The following is a 19,899-nucleotide window of genomic DNA, read 5'->3' as shown; positions in this document are numbered from 1 at the left end:
TAAAAAGCCAAACGAAGTATTCACAAGTATTTGCAAATCATGTATACACCAAAGGCCTTTTATGAAAATTATATAAAGATTCCTAAAATCTCAAAACTTAGAACACATGTCAGAACACATTTCAAAACACAAAGTTTCACTAAATTTTGTTCAAAGATCTAACTGGCTTTTCTTTATGATTCTTGAATGGGCATTTTTTCTCTCCGTCAACTTGAATGAGTGTCCCTATGTGTTGAGCAAAAGACGTTGGCTTATAGGCAGAAGAGGACTGAAAAAAGTAGAAACAGGGAACAAAACGTGGTTTGGTGATTTCAAAGTTGATTTCCTTGTAGGATTAAAGCAGATAAAACTTTCTTATCATGCCTGCTGTGGTACGGTGGGCTCCTTGTTATTGGTTGCTGTGACTATTCTGTCTTTAATTTTTTGAGAACTGGCCCATTTCAATGTTCACTTTGATGAATGGCAATTGGTACAAGGGACACTATTCTGATTTTGTCTGTTCTGCTGGGGCCTGGGGCCAGTGATTAGGGCAAAACAATGGCCTCCCATGAGTTCATTTAACACAAACAACCACATTTTTTAGAAGGGCAAAACATATCAATAGACATTTCACTCAAAAGGACATACGCATGACAAATAAGCCCATGAAAAACTATTCTACATCACAGCTATCAGAAAAATGCAAATTAAACCATGATCAGATGCCATAACACATATTTGAAAATGACTGAAATTTTTAACGAGATACTTCTAAGTGCTAACGAGGATGAAGAACAACTTGAAATTTCATACATTGCTAGTGGCAGTTATGAAACGGGACAACTGCAGAAAATGATTTGGTAATTACTTATGAACACATGCCATGTGACTCAGTGATTTCACCTAAGGGAAAAAGAAAAATTTATGTTTACACAAAAGCCTATGTACATGAATGTTTATAGCAGCTCTAGTCATATTTGCCAAAACCTGGAAATTATACAAATGTATTTCCATGGATAAATGGGAAATGAAATTTTGGGGCATCCTTACTTACTATGAAATACTTCTCAGCAATGAAAAAGAATGGACTACTGATACACACAACAATGTGTTTCAAACTCGAAGGTGTTTTGCTGTGTGAAAGGAGCCAGTCTCAACCAGTTACATATTCTATTATTCTGTTTACCTGACATTCTTGAAAGAGAAATCTGAAACAATGGAGTACAGATGAGTGGCTGCCAGGGTTCGGCGCGCAGTGGTGGGTACAGCTATAAATGAATTGCACATGGAGGAGGTTTCTTTTGGGGAGAAGACATAATAATCTTAACTGTTAATTCACCTAAAAGCAGAGCTTCAAAATGCAAGAAACTATATCTGATAGAACTGCAAGGATAAATCGTCAAATCTACAATGATATTTGGAGATGGCAACAGTCCTCTCCAAGTAAATGATTGAAGTAGACAGAAATTCTGCAAGGGTGTAGGAGGAGCTGAGCAACAAAGAACCAATTTGAGCTGATTAGATTTTAGTGAACACTCCTCAGAACGACAGTAGATTATATGATATTTTCAAGTGTGTGTGGAATTTTTACCAAAAGAGACCAGAAAACAACCCATAAAAAATTTAAAATAATTGGAATTGTACAAAGTATCTTTTTAAAATCTATAATGGAATGTAATTCAAAATATAACAAAGGAAATATCTGTAAAGTCCTTAAGTATTTTTAAAATGAATGACACATTTTTACTAATCCGTGTTTAAAAAATTCTTGAGGAAAGTTAGAAAATATTTTCAAATAAATAAAAATGGAAATTGGAAATGTGATGTTTTAAATATCTGCAATTTAGCTAAAATGTGCCTAGGGGACATTTTATGTACTGAAATGTTTATATTAGAAAGTAATAAAAGACTCAAATATGTATATTTTGATCTTAAATAACTAGAAAAAGGAAATTAAACCTAAGGTGAGCAAAACGATGGGGATATCATAGACAAGAAGAGAAAAATTAATGAAATTGAGGTTTCAGAAATTTTAGAAAAACAATAAATAATACTGACGGAATCAAAAGTTAGATCTTTAAGTAGATCAGACAAGCTGAAAGGCCCGAAGTCAATCTGAGAAATTTGAAACACAGGGGTTTGGGCCAGGTGCGGTGGTTCAAGCCTGTAATCCCAGTACTTTTTGAGGCAGAAGCAGGCAGATCTATTGAGGCCAGGAGTTCAAGACCAGCCTGGCCAAGATGGTGAAACCCTGTCTCTACTAAAAATACAAAAATTAGGCAGGCGTGCGGTGCATGCCTGTAATACCAGCTATTCGGGAGGCTGAGGTACGAAAATGGTTTGAGCCTGGCAGGCAGGGATTGCAGCGAGCTGTGATCTTGCCACTGCACTCCAGCTTGGGCAACAGAGTGAGACTCTATCTCACAAAACAAAACAAAACCCCAGAAAACGTGGTTCTGGAGAAGCAACAGCTTTGAACACAGCTAGAAGGAGAGGACATTTTACAGAAACTATAAATTGTTGTGACAACAACAATGTTTGTTTCTTAGAGAAGTTTCTGAGAAGACCAGATTTGCCTTGAAATGCTCAACGTGTCTGCTATGTTACAGATGCTTTCAAACGTATTAACCCAGGGGTCCCCAACACCCCCGGCCATGGATAGGAACTGGGCTGCACAGCGGGAAGTGAGTGGTTGGACAAGCAAGTGAAGCTGAACTCCACCTCCTGTCAGATCAGTGGCGACATTAGATTCTCATAGGAGCAGGAACCCTATTGTGAACTGCACACGTGAGCGGTCTAGGTTGCGTGCTCCTGATGAGAATCTAACGTTTGGTGATATGTTACTGTCTCCAATCACCCCCAGATAGGACCATCTATTTGCAGGAAAACAAGCTCAGGGCTCCCACTGATTCTACATGATGGTGAGTATGCAATAATAATAGAAATAAAGTGCACAATAAATGTAATGTGCTTGAATCATCTTGAAACAATGCCCCACCCCCACCCCGTGCTCATGGAAAAATTGTCTTCCAGAAACCGGTCCCTGGTGCCAGGAAGGGTGGGGATCGCTGCATTAACCCATCTAATTTGAAGAGGATCCTGTAAGGTCAGCATGGAGAGTTCACCTTCTACACTCCATAGCATTTTCTGCACTTCTCTTTGCAACACCATCTATCATCTCAGGAAGCTGAGGATTTCCTCCTTCCATCTGATGCAGGGGCAGAATCTTACCCATCATCTCTGCTACCCTCCATATGACTATTCTTACCTGAACACCTGTATAGGTGCCACTAGTCACGCTGAAAGCCGGCATGTTCCTGGGGACAGATGCCAGACAGGGAGCAGTGGAAAGCTAGTTAATTATTCTTTTGAAACTCCAGCTGGCATGTCCGCCATGGAACCATTTTTCACCTCCTGGGAGGAGCCCAGGGTTTGTAAGAATTCAGCTTCATAGAATGGCTGCTCCTCTTCCACCTCTTGGGGGGGAATTTCTGAGCACCATCCATCTGTTTGCGTGTTCTGTCCCCAGCTTCAGATAACAAACTCAATAAAATCCTACTGCAAATAGGCAACTGACTGAGAAAACACTCTCTCAATCTTCGGGGCTGTAACCCAACCAGGAGCTTATGGGTCAAATTGGACTCTTCTCACAGCCCACTGGAAATACACAGAGTAGAATTCTCCCAGGGAGGGAGGACCAAGTGTCTAAAGTCACCGTCCAGAATGGTTGCGGCTGTGGGACTGGACTAAGGGCGAGCCATGCGAGAAGCAGGGGACTACTTCAAGGGCTAGGAATGCTCCATGTTGCAGGAAGGGCAGGTGGGTCTGCCCAGACTCCAGGCGAGGCAACAGTGAAGAGCAAGCAGTAAGTCAGGTCGCAGAGTCAGAAGGGAGGAAACATGATAGTGACCGGGGAAGGGCACTGTGACATGGGAACGTGCTGGTGCCAGACAGAAGTGCTGATTATGTATTCGTCCCTTGTGCCCAGGAAAGAGAAGACAAAAGATGTGGATGGAGCATTTGTAGGCGCTCCTACAACCTGTTTCATAGTAGGTGCTCAACAGGCAGCACCCAGCAGACAGTTCCCAGGGGACCCACCGCATGCCATCCCCAAATTGTATTTGATGCTCATTGTCACTTTCTTTAGGCCTGCATTTAGTACCTTGGCCTGAGAGTCCTTCTTTTTGTTACTTGAGAGAGATGATGCATTGCTGAGAAGAGAAATGAAGTACCAGTGAGGAGGTCTGCCTCCGGCTCAGGGGAGTGGGAACAGCACGGGCTCTAGAGGAATTCAGATCAGGGATCCGGTTCCAGCTCTGTTCCTTACTAGCCACCTGATCCTGGGAAATACCCAAGTACTGTGAGCCTCTGCTTCTTCATCTGTGAAGCAGGTATGATGAGGCCCTTCCACTAGGACGGTTAGAGTGTGTGCAATGTAAGTGAAGCATCTGGCTCGGGGCCTGGCATTAAGTTAGAAGTTTAAGGAATGGCGGATGGCTGTCATATCGAATACTATTTGACCCTAGACCCTAGCAGTCTGGGATTTCGTAAATGTTGTTGTTCTCCAAGACTTACCAGAGAATATATAGCTCAATAGGACAAGGGATAATTAGCCCAAACAGGAAGTTTCGTCAATAAAATTAAGTATTTCCTCTCAGCGAATGTACTTCAAAATTTGGGTGTGCTGGAGTCTTGCGCAGCTGAATGCAGCTCAAAGCTCCTAGAATTTGAATCGAGGATCAACTCCTTTCCTCTCTCCCACCTGCTTTTTGATCCAAGACACTGTTTTCACTTATTTTGTTAACATTTGAAATCTCGCCTTTGCTCACAATTGCTCAAATCCCACCTGAGATAACTTGATTAGAATGCCTTTTAAATATGATCAACTCTGGCTCTCCCAGACAGGCAGAAAAGCACCTGGCCAATGACTTCTGGGCGTCCCTTCTGGGAGATTCACCCTCATCTTGCAGGAAACCCTTGCAGATGATAGGTATCCATCACCTAGCCCCTGCACTGTGTTCAACCGCACCGAGACAAGAGCGCGGGACAATTTCCTTCTATTCCTGCCCCAGGCGGAGACTCTTCTCTGTTCATCCACCATCCAAAAGGAACTGCTGAGCAGTCATCCACTCCAGGCCTTTCTCTCATCCTCTGAGAATCTGGCTCTGGCACCGCCCAGCTTCAATAGAATTACCTCCCCCAGAAGGAACTGCAGTTTCCCAAAGCCCAAAAGGCCCTGGCTCAGGGCATATACACTCGACTGCTGTCATCTAGAGCCCCAAACCCTCACCCATGTTTTATTTTCCTCTGGTTCTTAGAGGACATGGCACCACCTTAATTTTAGGATTGTAGCTCCTGGACTTCACCACCCTATGGTAAAGGGGTGGGTCTGGCTTACCTAGCATCTCTACTATTAACCCAGGGTGTTCCGAATAACAGAGGCTCAGTGCATGTTTGAAGAAAAAATGAGCCAGTGAACAGGAAAAATTATTCTTTCAATTTTTATTTCTCTTACATTCTCAAAGAAGCCAAGCAAATCCAGGTATACATGTATATATTTTAATTTTACAGGGGAGAGAAAGAGGTATAAGGCAAGAATTAACTACATTTTCATTTCACTATTTCTTTATGAGCTCTATTTTGCTGCTAAGTTCAAGTTTCAAAAAAAATTATTAATTCCTCTGCTATGTTATCTTGTCCCAATTCACAAAATAACAGGGATTTCCCCATGTGAATCAAAAGCAAGAATCTTACTCCTAAATAACATAAACAGCAATATGTGTGACTACTGTCATTCATTAACTTCGATGGTGAAGTTCATTAAACTGACCATTAAAAGAGCATTTGAACAATTCCAAAAGGGAGCAAGGATAAACCTCCAAATCACCCAACAGACAAGGAACCCAGAGGTGACATATAGTGTGCTCACTTCCACCCACTGCCACTGAGAACACTGATTGCTCTCTTCAAACACAGAGTGAAGAATGGGCCTCATGTCACATGGGGCAGGGCAGCTGCTGGATGGGGCCCTGACCCCACAAACATTGGCCCTGGCTGCGGCTGGTGCTCAGACTCCCTCTTGCTCCTCTCCCAAAACCTCTTCATAAAGGGATGGGTAGCAAATGGGCTCTCTTGCATTGACCATGACCAAATAATTTATGACATTCTCATAGCTGGTTTCAGCGTGGGCCTTTGAACCCCACAGGAACTCGTAGTGCGCAGGATCACTGCCGGGCACCTGCCGGTACTCCAGGTAGTTTTCCTGCACCCAATCTTGGGTGAGCAGCTTCCTGGGCTCCCCATAGAATATGTGCTCCGTCCCAACATACACCCCCATCACACTCAACGCTTCCCAGATAACCTCTTCAGGGGCGCAGTTATCTTTGGTTAAGATCACACCCAGGATAATGATCAGGAGGGCGGCCTTGGGCATGCTATGACCATCACCCAGCATGCTATCGCACGAGAGGCCAAGAGCAGTGACAAGGATGTAGGAGTGGCCGGCGGGGTCCACCTCCTTCACATCAGTGCCAAAGATCAGCTGCAGGAACTCGGAGGCTTTGCCGAAGATCACAGGAAAGTAGTGCTTGTAATTTTTGATGACACTCTCCAGCATTTCTGCCTTTGTGACCGGCTCCTTGACTCGGTATTTGTGGAGCAGGAAACGAACCAACTCAGCCACCTTCAATTTCAGTGCTTCTTGGAACATGAACTCCAGGTGAGCTGGGTCGACCGAGGTGCTTGGCCCTTCCTCTTCTTGACTGCTGGAGCCCTCATCGAATTGGCTCCATAAAGTGTAGTAGATGGAAGTGGAGGAGGAAGCGCCTCCCTGAGGACTCTGGGGAGGACTTGATGACCCAGCAGCAGACACCTCCTCCTCCTTGTTGTCAGAGGAGGAGGTAGTCTCCTGCTCCTCGCCTGTGGGATCCTGTGCACCCATCAGGCCCAAGTCCTCTCCTTGGGCTTCAAGGTCTTCATCAGGCTTGCAGTGCGGACTCCTCTGCTCAAGAGACATGATGACTCTGGTCAGGGCAGCAGTCAGGAGCGTGGGCAGGAGCTGGGCGATGGAGACCCACAGGCCTGGGGAGAGAGGGAGTGTGTGAGAGACTTCAGCTGAGAACCGAACCTTGGAGGTTCTAACAAAGGCTGACTTACAGGTCTTCTTCAGTGCTGCTCTGGGGCCTCTTGGGGCTCCTGTCCTCCTGGTCAGCCTGTTCCCTGAGAATCTGAAGGAGGAAGTGAGAGGGCTACTCAGCTAGCCTGCAGAGATCAAGGCTCTATGAGTGACAGTAGGGGGGATGGGGCCAGGTGCTATGGGGTCCCATGTGTGCTGGGGCAGGTGGGGCCCTTGGTGCACATTCAGGGTGAACACTTCACCTTCACTGCTGACACTGCCTGGGTCTCCTCTGCTCTGTGACCTGAGGACACCGTCTCAGACCAAGGCTTGCCTGCTTCCTGGAGCTCCTGGAAGAGGAATCGAAGGGCCCTTAGGCTGCAGACTGCAGGCAGAGCCCCGGTCCCTCAGTGCTGTCAAGAGGGCGGGCTGGACACTCTTGAGTTCTACACACTTTTGGGGTGGATGGTCCCCTCTGCGTTCACTCGGGGCCCTCACCTTTCTCCTGGCAGGGACTGGACTCCACTCCTCTACTTGCCTGAGAGTCTCTCAGATCAAGAGCTCACATCCCTGATGTGGAACAGAAGGACATGCCCCAACCAACATCTGCCCACACCTCCCCAGGGTTTCCTCAGAAGTACAGTAAGAGATGTCCAAATTCAATGGGGTCCATGTGTCCTGGGGTGAGGATACTGCCTGGTCCTCATCTTGATGCCTGCAGGGTCTGGAACCCTCCCTCTGTTGACCTGAGGCCCTATCTCCAGGAGACACCTGAAGAGGAAGTGAGGGGAGTCCATCCACCCAGCGGCTTCCCTCAGCTGACAGAAGGGGCAGGGTGGGGCTAGGTCCTCTGTGTTTGGTGAGTGGGGTCCCCTCAGTCTGCACCTGGACTCCTGGCAGGGCCTGGGACCCTCCCTCTGCTGACATGAGTGCAGCCCCCTCAGACCAAGGCCAGCCCTCCCTGACACCAGTGATCCCAGGATAAAGGAGGGACCTCAGCAGACAGCCCTGCCCGGGCTGTCTGGGGTGACAGTAGGGGCAGGGCAAACTCTCTTGATCTGAGAGTTTCTCTGGCCTGGAGGTACCCTCGATCCTCCCTTAGGTTCCTCACCTGGACTGCTCTCCAATCCTGGGACCGCTGTGTCTGTCGAACACAGGGCCTCCCTGTTTTGTCCACACACCCTCTGAGAACAAAGTCCTCACCTCCCTGAGATCCAGAAACAGAGGGGAGGAGGCCCCACATCTGTCACCCCTGCGTGGGGTGTCCGGGGCTGACCCCACCAGCTGAACCCTTCAGGTATGAGGTGGGTGTTCCAAAGTCCTCCTGCGGGTTATTCATCTTTACTCCTGCTGGGGCTTCTACTTCCTCGACCCTCAAACCCTTGAGATGAGAAGACATCTCCCTTTACATCAACGCCTCATCCCCCTGAGGGTTCCTCAACTTCCTGCCGTGGTACAAGTGAGCTTGCCACTTAGCGCCATCCTTCATCAGGCCCCGCCCCCCCCGTCCCCAGATCTAAGAACAGAGTTCACCTAGACTCTGTGGGGTGGCTTCTTTCTGGGTTGGGGGTACCTCCATTCCTCATGAAGGGGGCACACCTTGGGTCCTGCTGATCCTGGGAGTCCTCCTTCTACTGACCAGGTGTGGAGCCCTCTGTTGAATCTCTCAGTGCCCCCTGGCATCAAGGTACTCACCTCCCTGAGACCTCTCACCCCCAGTCACGTGGGAGAAATGAGAGCATGCCTCATGCCATTCCTGCCTGGGGCCACCTGGGGCTGAGAACAGGTGACACCAGTGTCTGTGAGGTCCTTTCTTTTTTGAGAGCGTGGAGGTACCTTCTTACCTTCAGTCCTCACCAAACTTCCTCCCCGTCACTCCTGGAAGACCCTGGATTCCACCCTGTGCTGACCAGGTGTGGCTCCCTCTGCTGAGCTGAGGAAACCCCTCGGACCAAGGCCCCCACCTCCCTGAGACCCGGGAGGCAGAAGTGAGGGGCCACCTCATGGTCACTCATGCATGAGATACCCAAGGCTGACCAAAGGAGCAGGTTCCAGGGGGCCTCGTCGGTCTGGGTGTCCTCTAGGTATTCATATTTGCTTCTGACAGAATCTGGCCCCTTCCATTTTGCTGAACCAGAGATGAGTCTTGCAGACCAAGGCCAATTTCTCCCTTAGACCCTCTTTGAGAAAGTGTGTGTTGGGGGTGGAGGGGGCACTTCCCTTCCTCACAGTCCTGCCTGGGGCCTCCCAAGACTGACGGCAGGGGCAGGTTTCCTAGGTCTGGGATGAGAGGTCTGGTGAATCCTTCCTCAGGCCTCTGGGACTCCTCCTCCTGCTCACCTGAGGCCCCACTCCTCATACCACAGCACTGTTCCCATTGACACCCGATCCCAGCAGCCACAATGCACCACGTGCGGCCACCGTGCCCGGGATCGCCCAGGCAAAGATCCCCACTGAGCTGGACTCCGGGGTCCCCTCTGTCCTCCGTCTTGTTCCTTCCCTGGTCTCCTAGAGGGCTGGGCCCCACCCCTCAGTGGACCTGAGTCTCTATCTGTCAGATTCCCGAGGCTGAATGAGGAGGGGCCTCGGTCTCAGATAGGGGCGGGGTGGGCCCCTTGTCCTGGGGTACTGGGTCCCCTCTGGCCTCCCTTGTCTCCCAGCAGGACCTGGGCCCTCCCTCTGTTCTCCCGCGGCCATGCTAACGATACCAAGTCCCTTCCCTCGGTCAGCCCAGGATGCAGATATCAGGATCCGCTTGCCTGACCGCCATGCCCAGAACTTCCCAGGGTTGACTGCAGGGGCAGTGACTCCCTCTATGGGGCCTCAGGCCTCCCTCAGGGTCCTGGCCCTGATGCCTGGCAGAGCCTGGCCCCCGCCCTCTCTTAACCAGTCCTGCCCTGGTCACACCAAGCTCTGGGGCTTAAGCGGTGGGGTGGCGAAGGGTGGCCCAGCCTGAGAAGTCCGCCCCCGGGGTGGTTCAGGGCTGGCAGCAGGGGTGGTGCTGGATTCTTTGGGGCCCTCTATCTGGGGTGGGGGCGTCCTAAGTCCTCCCTCAGCGTCTCACCTCGCCTCCTCACAGAGCCTGGGCCCGCTTCCCTCTGCCGATCTTCAGCCACCACTCAGAATCAAGCCCTTGCTACTCTCTGACCCCCAGTGCCCAAGTCACTGGCCTTACATCCGGGCACCTGGGGCTTTCCTGGGTTGACAACAGGGGCGGAACCAGATTCTGCCGCGGGAGAGTTGGGGGTGGGGTGGGGTGGGGTGTAGCGTGGGGCTGAGGTTGGGGCTGGGGAACCTGGGGCTGTAGGTCATGGTTGGGTTGGGGGGGCCCAGCCCTCCCTCAGGGTCCTGACCTTGATGCCCGGCAGAGCCTGGGCCCTGCCCTCTCCTAACCAGCCCTGCCCTGGTCACACCAAGCTCTCACTCCAGAGTGCCCAGCAGCTTGAGCGGCGGAGGGAGGGGGTCGGCCCAGCCTCACAAGTCAGCCCCAGATCGGCCCCCGGGTGGTCCAGGGCTGGGAGCAGAGACGGCACTTGGTTCTTTCGGGTCCTCTATGTGGGGTGGGGGCATCCTCAGTCTTCCCTCAGCACCTCACCTTGACTCCTCACAGAACCTCGGCCCGCTTCCCTCCACCGGTATCAAGCCGCCCCTCAGAAGGAGGCCTCTCCCTTCTCTCTGACCCCCAGTGCGCACGTCAGTGAGCGCACGTCAGTGACGTCACATCCAGCCTCCAAGCCTGGGGCTTCCCTGGGTTGACAGTAGGGGCTGAACCGGGTTCTGGCGGAGTAGGGGTGGGGATGGGGATAGGGGCCCTCAGTCATCCCTCAGGGGGTCCTGACCTTGATGCCTGGGTCTGGATCCCCATTCTCTGCCGATTGGGTCTGCTCCTCTCGGACCAAGTCTCTGACTCCCAATCACATGAAGTGGCAGTGAGGGGAGGGGTGTGGTCGGGGTGACAACATTGCCAGGGTCTTCCAGGGCTGACAAGAAGGGCTGAGCTGGATTCTGTGGCCCCTCTATGTGGGGAAGGTGGACCTTCAGTCCCCTCTCAGGAGGGTTCTGCTCCTGGCTCCTGACTCCTGGCTCTTTGATGAAGTGATGGGTGGGAGATGATCCGTTTATGTCACCTTTGAGCATTTGCCCAGCTGCACGCGTTGCAGAGAATGGCTGCGGGTCCAAGGCTAGATGCTCCCTGGGGGGCTGCAGCATCTGTGATTGTAGGACCTGTGAGAGAAGATACACACCTTCCCATGGGGGCTCCTCCCCAGCCAGAGCTAGACTTTGCAAACCTTTTGTCGCAAAGGATTTATTTTTACACGGAAGAGGCTGAGCAGCAGCAACAGATTTGGAGAAGCCATGTGTTTTGAAGGTATCGAACACAGCAGAGTCCAGATTAGCGATTTTCATATTTTAATCCTCATTCATATGGTAATAAATTTTACATTGTATGTGTACATTATATATGGTATATGTACATTTTGTTTATATCTACGTTTATATACATACGTGTTTTAGACATTATATACATTCATGCTTATATGTATATACACATGCATATATATCTTTATATCATATATGTATAATTATATGTACTTACATGTATATATCTTTAGATACATATTTGTTTGTATTTGTAGACTTTTTACTATATATGTGCACACATATTTTATTAATATCTACTCACAGTATGTGGCCTTCACACATACTTACTATTCTATTCCTAGTTCATTCTTTATATTCCATTAAAATAATAATTTTTTGGAAGGCTGGTCTTCTCCTACTAAGTTTGTTTCAGGTGGTTGTTAGCAGAACTCTGGAGCCATAGTGTCTCAATCAACTCAAATTTCCTGGTGTCCTGATATTACCCCAGGGCTACTGGCATCAGATTTTGTGGTGCTGCCTGAGATTGTGCGATGATGTGGGGTGGAATGTTAAACACTTTCTCCTATCCATCCTGTAATCTGCCATCTGTGCAGGGTACAGACCTCCTCGATTTCCCTGCTGCTCTCTGGACCCAAAACACAAGTACTAGTTTAGCACAGTCTTCAGTCATCCCCAGGGCTTTCTCTGTTTTGATGGGTTTTTTTTTTTAATCTTTTCCCTCCTATATTTTTCCAGGGTTGATTTGGGGAGCAGAGCACAGCAACCTGAGCTTGGTTGTCACTTTGGCAATGACAGTTAAGGCACTCACTCTGTATTTAATTTAAGTAGCATTTACATCTTTGCCATATTCTGTTCCCCATCAAGGAATATGGTATACAGATCCATTTACTTGAGATTATTTCCTGAGTCTATCAGCAACTTTGCACAGTTGCTTCCATGAAGGTCTTGTTGGGCTCTTCTTATTTACATTTTGGATTTTAATGCTGCTGTGAATGGTATATTTTCTATTTTCTATTTTATGCACTAAGTTGCTTTTGTGTGGCAAGGCTCTTGATTTTGCTGTAATGACCTTCTATATGATGTTTTCTGAAGTCTTTTATTCATTTGAATATTCAATGTGTCTATTCCTTTGAATTTTCTATGTAGATAATCATATAGTTAACAAATACTATCTATTTCTTTGCAGTCTTCATATCTCATTTTCATTTTGACATCCATAGCTCTGGCTCTTTTTCATTTTGATATCACTGCAGATGTAGGTGGTAGTGGTGACAGCATATGTCAACGACTTGTCACTGCCGTGAATGGCAGAGCTTCTGACATTTCACATTTATGTATGCTTGCTGCCGATTTTAGGAAACGGAAGTTCCTTTTAATGTTAGGTTGCTAAACATTGTTAATTTGTACTTACACAGAATTCATTTCAGAGCCTTTTCCTGTACCCATTGTCATGACTGAATGTTTTTTTCTAGTCTATCTTGTATGCAGGGAATTAGAATTGAATTTTTTTCTAACATTTAATCGTATTTTTATTCCATGCATACAGGCGGCTTGTTCGTTTAATCCACTGTTGTGTTGGATATGTGATTATCTGTTTATGACATTTGCTGCGATATGTGTGAACACTTGCCTCACAAATTCTGTTCATGAGCGCTCGGGTGCCTTCATCTGTTTATGAATCTAGGAGAGCGAGCCTGGGAGAATGAGTTAAACAATTGCCCATTTTGGGTGCATTGGAAGAGATGAGATAAGATGGTGATTCATTTTCCCTTGCCACTTGGCTGAACTGGCCTCCAAAATTTCCTGTCCTGGAATATTTGAGGGTAGATTGAACTTTGAATACACTTTCAGTTTGTGGAAGTACCATTGGTTTTATCCATTCACCTCTTCAAGGACATCTTGGTTGGTGATTATGAATAAACTACTATATACATTCGTGTACATGATTTTCCATGTGAGAACCAAAGTTTCCAATTCACTTAGGTAAAACCTAGGAGTACGACTGATGGATCTAAAGGTAAGTCTATGTTTTACTACATAGGAAAGGGCCAAAAGGCCTTCTAGAGTGAATGAAACATTTTTCTTGTATACCAGCTATGAATGAGAATTCCACATCCTCTCCAGAATTTGATATTCTCAGGTATTTGAATTGTATCCATTGTAATAGGTGGGTAGAGGAATCTTAGTGCTGTTGACATTTGCATTATTAGTGAATAATTGTGCTGATCATCTTTTCATGTGTGTATCTTCATTGGTGAATGTATGTGTATTTCTGCGTGTCTTCATTGGTGAATGTCTTCAAATCATTTACATCTTTAGGTGGATTCTTTGTTTTCAAAGGTTGAATGTTAAAAGTTTGGTATTTATTCAGCATATGAGTTCTTTATCAGACATCAGATTACTAATATTTTCTCTCCATCTATATAGTTTTTTCCATTCTTCTAACAGTTTTATTTTTTTATTTTTATTTTTTGGAGATGGAGTCTCACTCTGTCGCCCAGCCTGGAGTGCAGTGGCGTGATCTCCACTCACTGCAATCTCTGCCCTCTGAGTTCAAGCGAGTCTCCTGCCTCAGCCTCCCGAGTAGCTGCGATTACAGGTGCCTGCCAATGTGCCCGGCTAATTTTTGTATTTTTAGTAGAGACAGGATTTCACCATCTTGGCCAGGCTGCTCTTGAACTTCTGACCTCGTGGTCCACCTGCCTCAGTCTCCCAAAGTGCTGGGATGACAGGTGTGAGCCACCGTGCCCGGCTGAGATTCACAGGAAAACCATGATCGGAGGGGTGTAAGTTTGTAGGAAAGAGGTTTTTAAGTGGCAGCATCTTTGCATGATTCAAACTCTGGAGGCATATGTATAAAGTCCAGGAAACACATGAGAAAATTGTACTTCTTGGAAACTACGGAGCTCACAAATGATGAAATGTGATTCACACCGATTTGTAAATGAGCACCCATTTGTAAGTGAGCAGGCTGAGACAGGGAGATCCACCTGCAGACCATGGCTGGACTCTGGATTAATCCATTCCCATGTCTGCATTCTCTTATGGCCTCTTCCCACGTCTCCCAGGACTCTGCCACCTACTGTCAAATTAAAAATCACAGGCAGGGATACCTCTGGGTTCTGGTGTGTGGGTGTTGGGGCTCTCTGCACGCCCTGATTTCAGAGCTCTTTTGATGTCTGTGCCCAGTTGTCTCTACGGTAAGAACTTGAATCTATTTCCTCTGATCATTCAGTCAAAGAGGTTTGTCGATGATAGCATGTGTTCTAAGATGAACACCCCAAGTGACCAGAAAAGGCTGCTTCCTAAGTTAAAACATGATATGACATCTTTTAAATTAATTTTTGACTCCAAAAGAAAGAAGGAGAAGGAAGGAAGGGAGGGAAAGAGAGAGAGAGAGAGATGGAAGGAAGGAAGGCAGGAAGGAAGGAAGGAAAGAAGGAAGGAAGGAAGAAGGAAGGAAGGAAGCAGAGAGAGAGAAAGAGAGAAAGAGAAAGAAAAAAGGAAAGGAAAGGAAAGTAGGAAGGAAGGAAAACAAGAAAGAAAAAGTGGGGGCATAGTGGAGGAATCAAGGAAGGAAGTAAAAAACCCCACCGGATCCAGTACAGACATAAAAGCCAAACGTAAATCCTGTCCACCAGACACTAATGAGCACCCTCTAAACTGCAAACCCGTAGGACTCCTTGGTAGTATGTGTAACCTCCACAACTATCAAGGGCACTTTTTAACCCAATGAAAAAGCCAGACGTGATCTCATCTGTATGTAAAGTGAAGATCCTGTTATATAAAGGCACTGCCATGACAAGGAATGGCCAGCAACACAGTGTCATTGTGTACCCTCGGCCAGCAATGCTAGCAGCACAACTGGCACTCAGCGAGCAACTCCAGGTAATTTTTTTTTTTTTTTGAGACGGAGTCTTGCTCTGTCGCCCAGGCTGGAGTGCAGTGGCGCGATCTCGGCTCGCTGCACGCTCCGCCTCCCAGGTTCATGCCATTCTCCTGCCTCAGCCTCCGGAGCAGCTGGGACTACAGGCGCCCACCACCACGCCCGGCTAATTTTTTGTATTTTTAGCATAGACATGGTTTCACCGTGTTAGCCAGGACGGTCTCGATCTCCTGAGCTCGTGATCCGCCCGCCTCAGCCTCCCAAAGTGCTGGGATTACAGGCGTGAGCCACTGCGCCCGGCCGGCTCCAGGTAGTTTTTAATGAGCAGAGGCAGGATGTCTGAGGGGCTTCCTAAAACCCAGCACCTGCTCGAGTATCTCCTGGGCACTTTTCCAGGGAGGCGTGTTAGGCTGAAGTCTCTATCATGCAAGCCAAAGATGTCGGAGGCGGGTACTCAACTGCAAAGAAAGAAAAAGGACGGAGACCACGAAGACTTTTTTGTGCAGTCAGAAAATTACTCATTTTCTGACACATTTATTGACCAGCACATATTCTGCCCAAATGCTCGCCTCTATGTGCTCTGGTCTGCGTAGTCTGGGTACGCCTGGGGCCCATCGCTAGCTGGCATGTACTGTGACGTGTGGTGGCTGTGGGGGCAATGGTGGTGCAGAGCTGGGGGATGGGGGAACATGGCCATGGAGGCAGCAGGCTGTGCAGTCCCAGCAGCCACTAGGGTCACCGGTACCCAGAGATGGCAAAAGGGCAGCACGCCGGGTGCAGGAAGTCCTGTGGTGTCCATGACAAGGGTACTAGGGGAAGCTGTGGGAAGGGCCACCACAGGCCCATAAGAATTCATCTGAGTGGGAGATCCAGGGACATAGAGGAAGGGCAGCGCTGCAGGCTCAGGGACAGCGGCCACCAGAGTGACGTGAGCCTGGCTGCCCTCTGACCACTCGCCGGCCGGCTGGGTCGCTGGAGCGTTGTCACTCGCCACGGTGGGATCGGGCACCATCACAGGAGTTGCTGGTGGAGCAGAGCCACTCCTGATTTGGGTGTTGGGACCGGCCGGTTCCTGGTGTTGTGGTGTGACCTGGTCATTCTCATTCGGAGACGTGTGATCTTGTTGCTCAGGGTCTGCTGGTGCCAGACAGGATCCAGCAGCTTCTGGCTCGTCCTCTTCCTGATGTCTTGGTGCAGACTTGACGCCCACTCTTCTCTTCATCCTCACGAGGAGGTGAGGGGCGTCTCTTTGAAAGTAAGGATGGCAGTAGAACTCTAACTGTAAGTCAAAGTTTAAATAAACAAAAGGAAACTGCAAGTCACAAGGATGGACTACAACTACCAACCATCTACGCCCCTGTGCAAGAGAACTCTACTGGCCCAGGAGGCCTTTCTGGAAAAGGTCCCAGTCCCCAAAGGAAGCTGGCGACTCGCGTTCACATCGTCAAGGTTTACCAAGTTGTGGCGGGCCTTTCCGTCTTGGAAAAAGCCTCAAAATGGCAGATTAGGGTGTCCACGGCCGGTGGAAAGGGTCTTTGAAGTTGCAGACCAGGAGGGAAGAAGATTCTGGGCCTCCCCCATGCAGTGGCAGCTGGCAACAGAATGCACCCCGGCTGGGCTGGAGGCCCTGGGCACTGGCTCTTCCACACCAGGGGCCCACCTACTAAGGGCAGCAGGAGCATCTGCACCTCCTGCGCCAGGCGCCCTTCAGCGCTTCAACTTGAGCACTTCTCCAGACACCAGCTAGGGTGACAGTGGTACAAATACCAGACTCCCCTGGCCTGCTCACCTCACAGGGTGAAGCGCTATGGAGTCAGGGGGACACAGCCACCACCAGACAACATGACTGGCCCCGGGCAGGAGGACATGCAGATACGGCTACTTAGCACCTGTGATATTTTACACACTCGAGAGGGGCCGGCACCATTCTCAGCCCTCTCCCCACATTCACTTTTAGTTCATGTCACCTCCACCCAGAGGGGGACACAGGCCCACAGCGATGGCCCCACACCCTGCCTGAGGTCACCCACTTCCCAGGAGGCAGTCTTGGGACTTCCACCCGACCAGGCCCCAGAGCCCACCGACTTAACCCCTCCAGAGGCTTGTTGTTCATTACCTTATTCAAGATGGAGCCCAGCCTTTTTGCGGAGACAATGCGGGTGAAGGTCCTGAAAGTGCATTGACGCCGTTTTCGGAAGCCGTACAAGTTTAGCTGGCGGAAGAAGCTGGTTATCGAATTTGTGGCAAACACTTTGTGTGCGACGTCCCTTTTGAGAATCTCCTTTTCAAAGAGTTTTTGACTGATCACTATACAAGCCCCACTGTCATCCCACCAGATGGACAAAAACTGGTTGCTGCTGACCAGTCTCCACAGTTTCTGCGGAAAGGGGAGGGAGAGGAGATTATCTTCTCCCTGGGGCGGGTCGTCACCGTCAGGGTGTGGCCTTCTGAACGAAGCTTCCTCGGCCAGAGGTTGGAAAGCGATTTCTTCTGTCAGCAGCCTGAAGTTAGGGCTCCCAGTGGACACTGGGTCATCCCAGGCGGGGGAAGGATCTGCTGGGTGAAGGTAGGTCTCTGAGTGCAATTGGGGAGGAAAAGGCACCCTTTCCAAGCCATGACCCTGTCCTCTCGAATGTCTTTCCTCACAGCGAGCCATACTCAATGATGGCTTGTCCTCCATCTGGCAAACTTGCTAGTGCAGTGTGGCCAGCAGCACCCCTTGGCAGTCATGTAACCAGCCCCACGACATCATAAAGGGGCTCTGACTGCGGGGGGTGGGGGGGGTGGCATCTCCACACACCCAGCAAGTTATGTAATAAAGGGCCAAGGCAGACAAGTAGCTGCCCATCTGCATGTGCACATTCTGGTCCTCACAGTCATTTCAATGGGAAAGATGACACTAGTGCACAAGAGTGCCGAGGGGCCCTGCCACACCTTAGATGCAGACCTGGAGCAGTCCCCTTGTCCTAGAGCTCCTGAGCCAGACAGAACTACAGCAAAGCCCTGGCTCAGGAAGGTCAGAGCTCACCGTCTGAGTCATGGGCCCACAGACCCCAGCACATGACTGACACTTTGAAGCACAGAACAAAGGGTAGGACGGTGCCCATGGGTCAGGCTGTAGCCACGCCACCCTTTCCACCCTGTCCTAGCCAGAGGCAGCAATGTGCTCCATACAGATCCTCCTAACACATCCACACTGTCGGTCCCCAGCACGCAGATGCCCGACAGCCACTCAGGCAAATGGCTTAGCTGACTGCCCCACCACACACCGTCGCCATGCAGTCCAGTGGGGAGTCGGAGGCAGCCTTCTTCCTGCCTCTCCTCGGCCTGCACGTGTCCTCCCACCAAGCAGAGACACCCTTCTACACCCCGGGTCTCTGCGGTCACGTCGTGGTGGGGCATGCAGCTGTTGGCCTTCCAACATGTTTTGTTTTCCTTGGCCAGTGTCTCCAGAGAAACGCACGTGGGTTGGTGTCCAGCGGTCCATCTCTGCAACAGTTGTTCCTTTGGGATTGGATGCTAGGAGGTCACGGGAGAGGCGTCCATCCAAAGCAGTGTCTGTGTCACACACTGTCCCCACACACAGGGCCACCTCTGCACAGACTCCCCCGACTCGATTCTGGGCACAGAGTTCAGTGACCCTCCAGAGACTGCCAGGAACCGGTGATGCCTCCACGCTTGAGACATCCTGACCGCAGGGCCCAAGACGCACTGGCTCAGGGGGTGACAGTGAGGGGTCTGCAAACAGACTGCTGATGCTGGTGTCTCAACCTGGCCGCTGCCGAGCTGTGTGACTTGGGCACGTCACTTAACCTCTCTCGGCCTCTGTCTCCTCCCGGGGATAAGAGTAGTAGCACCTGCTTCCCGGGGCTGTGAGGATCCAGTGGGACGTACAGGAACCAGCAAGGCACCGGCAGTTGGGTCACAGCTACTGTTGTCACTTCACAAGGCATTTTCTTGAATAGCAAGTCGGAAATCTCATGAGCCTAAGGCAGAATCCACCTGTGGCCTCTGGTTACAACCCACAGGACTGAAAATCCTTCCAGCCACAGCAACTGGTGGATTTCCTGGTCAATTGCCGCAAGTCATGAGCTGAACCCCACTTGAGTTTCAGTTCAAGCAGAACTCTAGAGACGGCCAGGGCGAGCTAGACAGCAATTGCAGAGCCTTTTGTTGCAGCGTGAGCAGTCCTCAGCTGTTGACATCAATGGGGAGGAAACCAGGACCAGGAGCGGTAAAAGGACAGTGTCTGCTGCAGATTGTCGTAGCACCCAAGGAACAGTCCAGAAAGCCTCCTAAGCAGTAACAAGTGCGGCACGGTGTAGCCCAGCCAACAGTGGCATCTGCAAGGCGTCCCCTCCTTCCTGCAACTACCCCGTATACCCTGGGACCTGTGCACTGAAGGACTCATTCTAAAGGCTGTGCCCCTGCAGCCGCCAGCCTCACTCGGCTGCCTGTGCCAGCTAGAGATTTCTTTTCCTCTGAGGCTGGCTGAGAGGACCATTCCAGTTTCCTGGGCCATCCAGCAAATAAGATA

General features: G+C 49.6%; 2 protein-coding genes across 2 annotated transcripts; both read right to left on the bottom strand.

Moving 5' to 3' along the window:
* Positions 1-5,487: 5,487 nt before the first annotated feature.
* LOC112131876 (melanoma-associated antigen 9) lies at positions 5,488-11,087 on the bottom strand. Its single transcript, XM_024241805.2, has 4 exons — positions 10,689-11,087; positions 7,357-7,443; positions 7,135-7,205; positions 5,488-7,059 (listed from the first exon to the last, which is right to left on the bottom strand). The coding sequence occupies exon 4, from the start codon at positions 6,992-6,994 to the stop codon at positions 6,047-6,049; it is 948 nt and encodes a 315-aa protein (XP_024097573.1). The 5' UTR covers positions 6,995-7,059; positions 7,135-7,205; positions 7,357-7,443; positions 10,689-11,087; the 3' UTR covers positions 5,488-6,046.
* A 4,768-nt stretch (positions 11,088-15,855) lies between these two features.
* LOC100438616 (heat shock transcription factor, X-linked) lies at positions 15,856-19,877 on the bottom strand. The gene is made up of 2 exons (XM_054545174.2): positions 17,479-19,877; positions 15,856-16,641 (listed from the first exon to the last, which is right to left on the bottom strand). The coding sequence occupies exons 1-2, from the start codon at positions 18,040-18,042 to the stop codon at positions 15,934-15,936; spliced, it is 1,272 nt and encodes a 423-aa protein (XP_054401149.1). The 5' UTR covers positions 18,043-19,877; the 3' UTR covers positions 15,856-15,933.
* Between the last annotated feature and the right edge of the window lie 22 nt (positions 19,878-19,899).

This window comes from Pongo abelii, chromosome X (genome assembly GCF_028885655.2).
Source record: "Pongo abelii isolate AG06213 chromosome X, NHGRI_mPonAbe1-v2.0_pri, whole genome shotgun sequence".
NCBI classification, from domain to species: domain Eukaryota; kingdom Metazoa; phylum Chordata; class Mammalia; order Primates; family Hominidae; genus Pongo; species Pongo abelii.
Note: the sequence above shows the minus strand (reverse complement) of the source record. Positions and strands in the feature narration are given on the sequence as shown.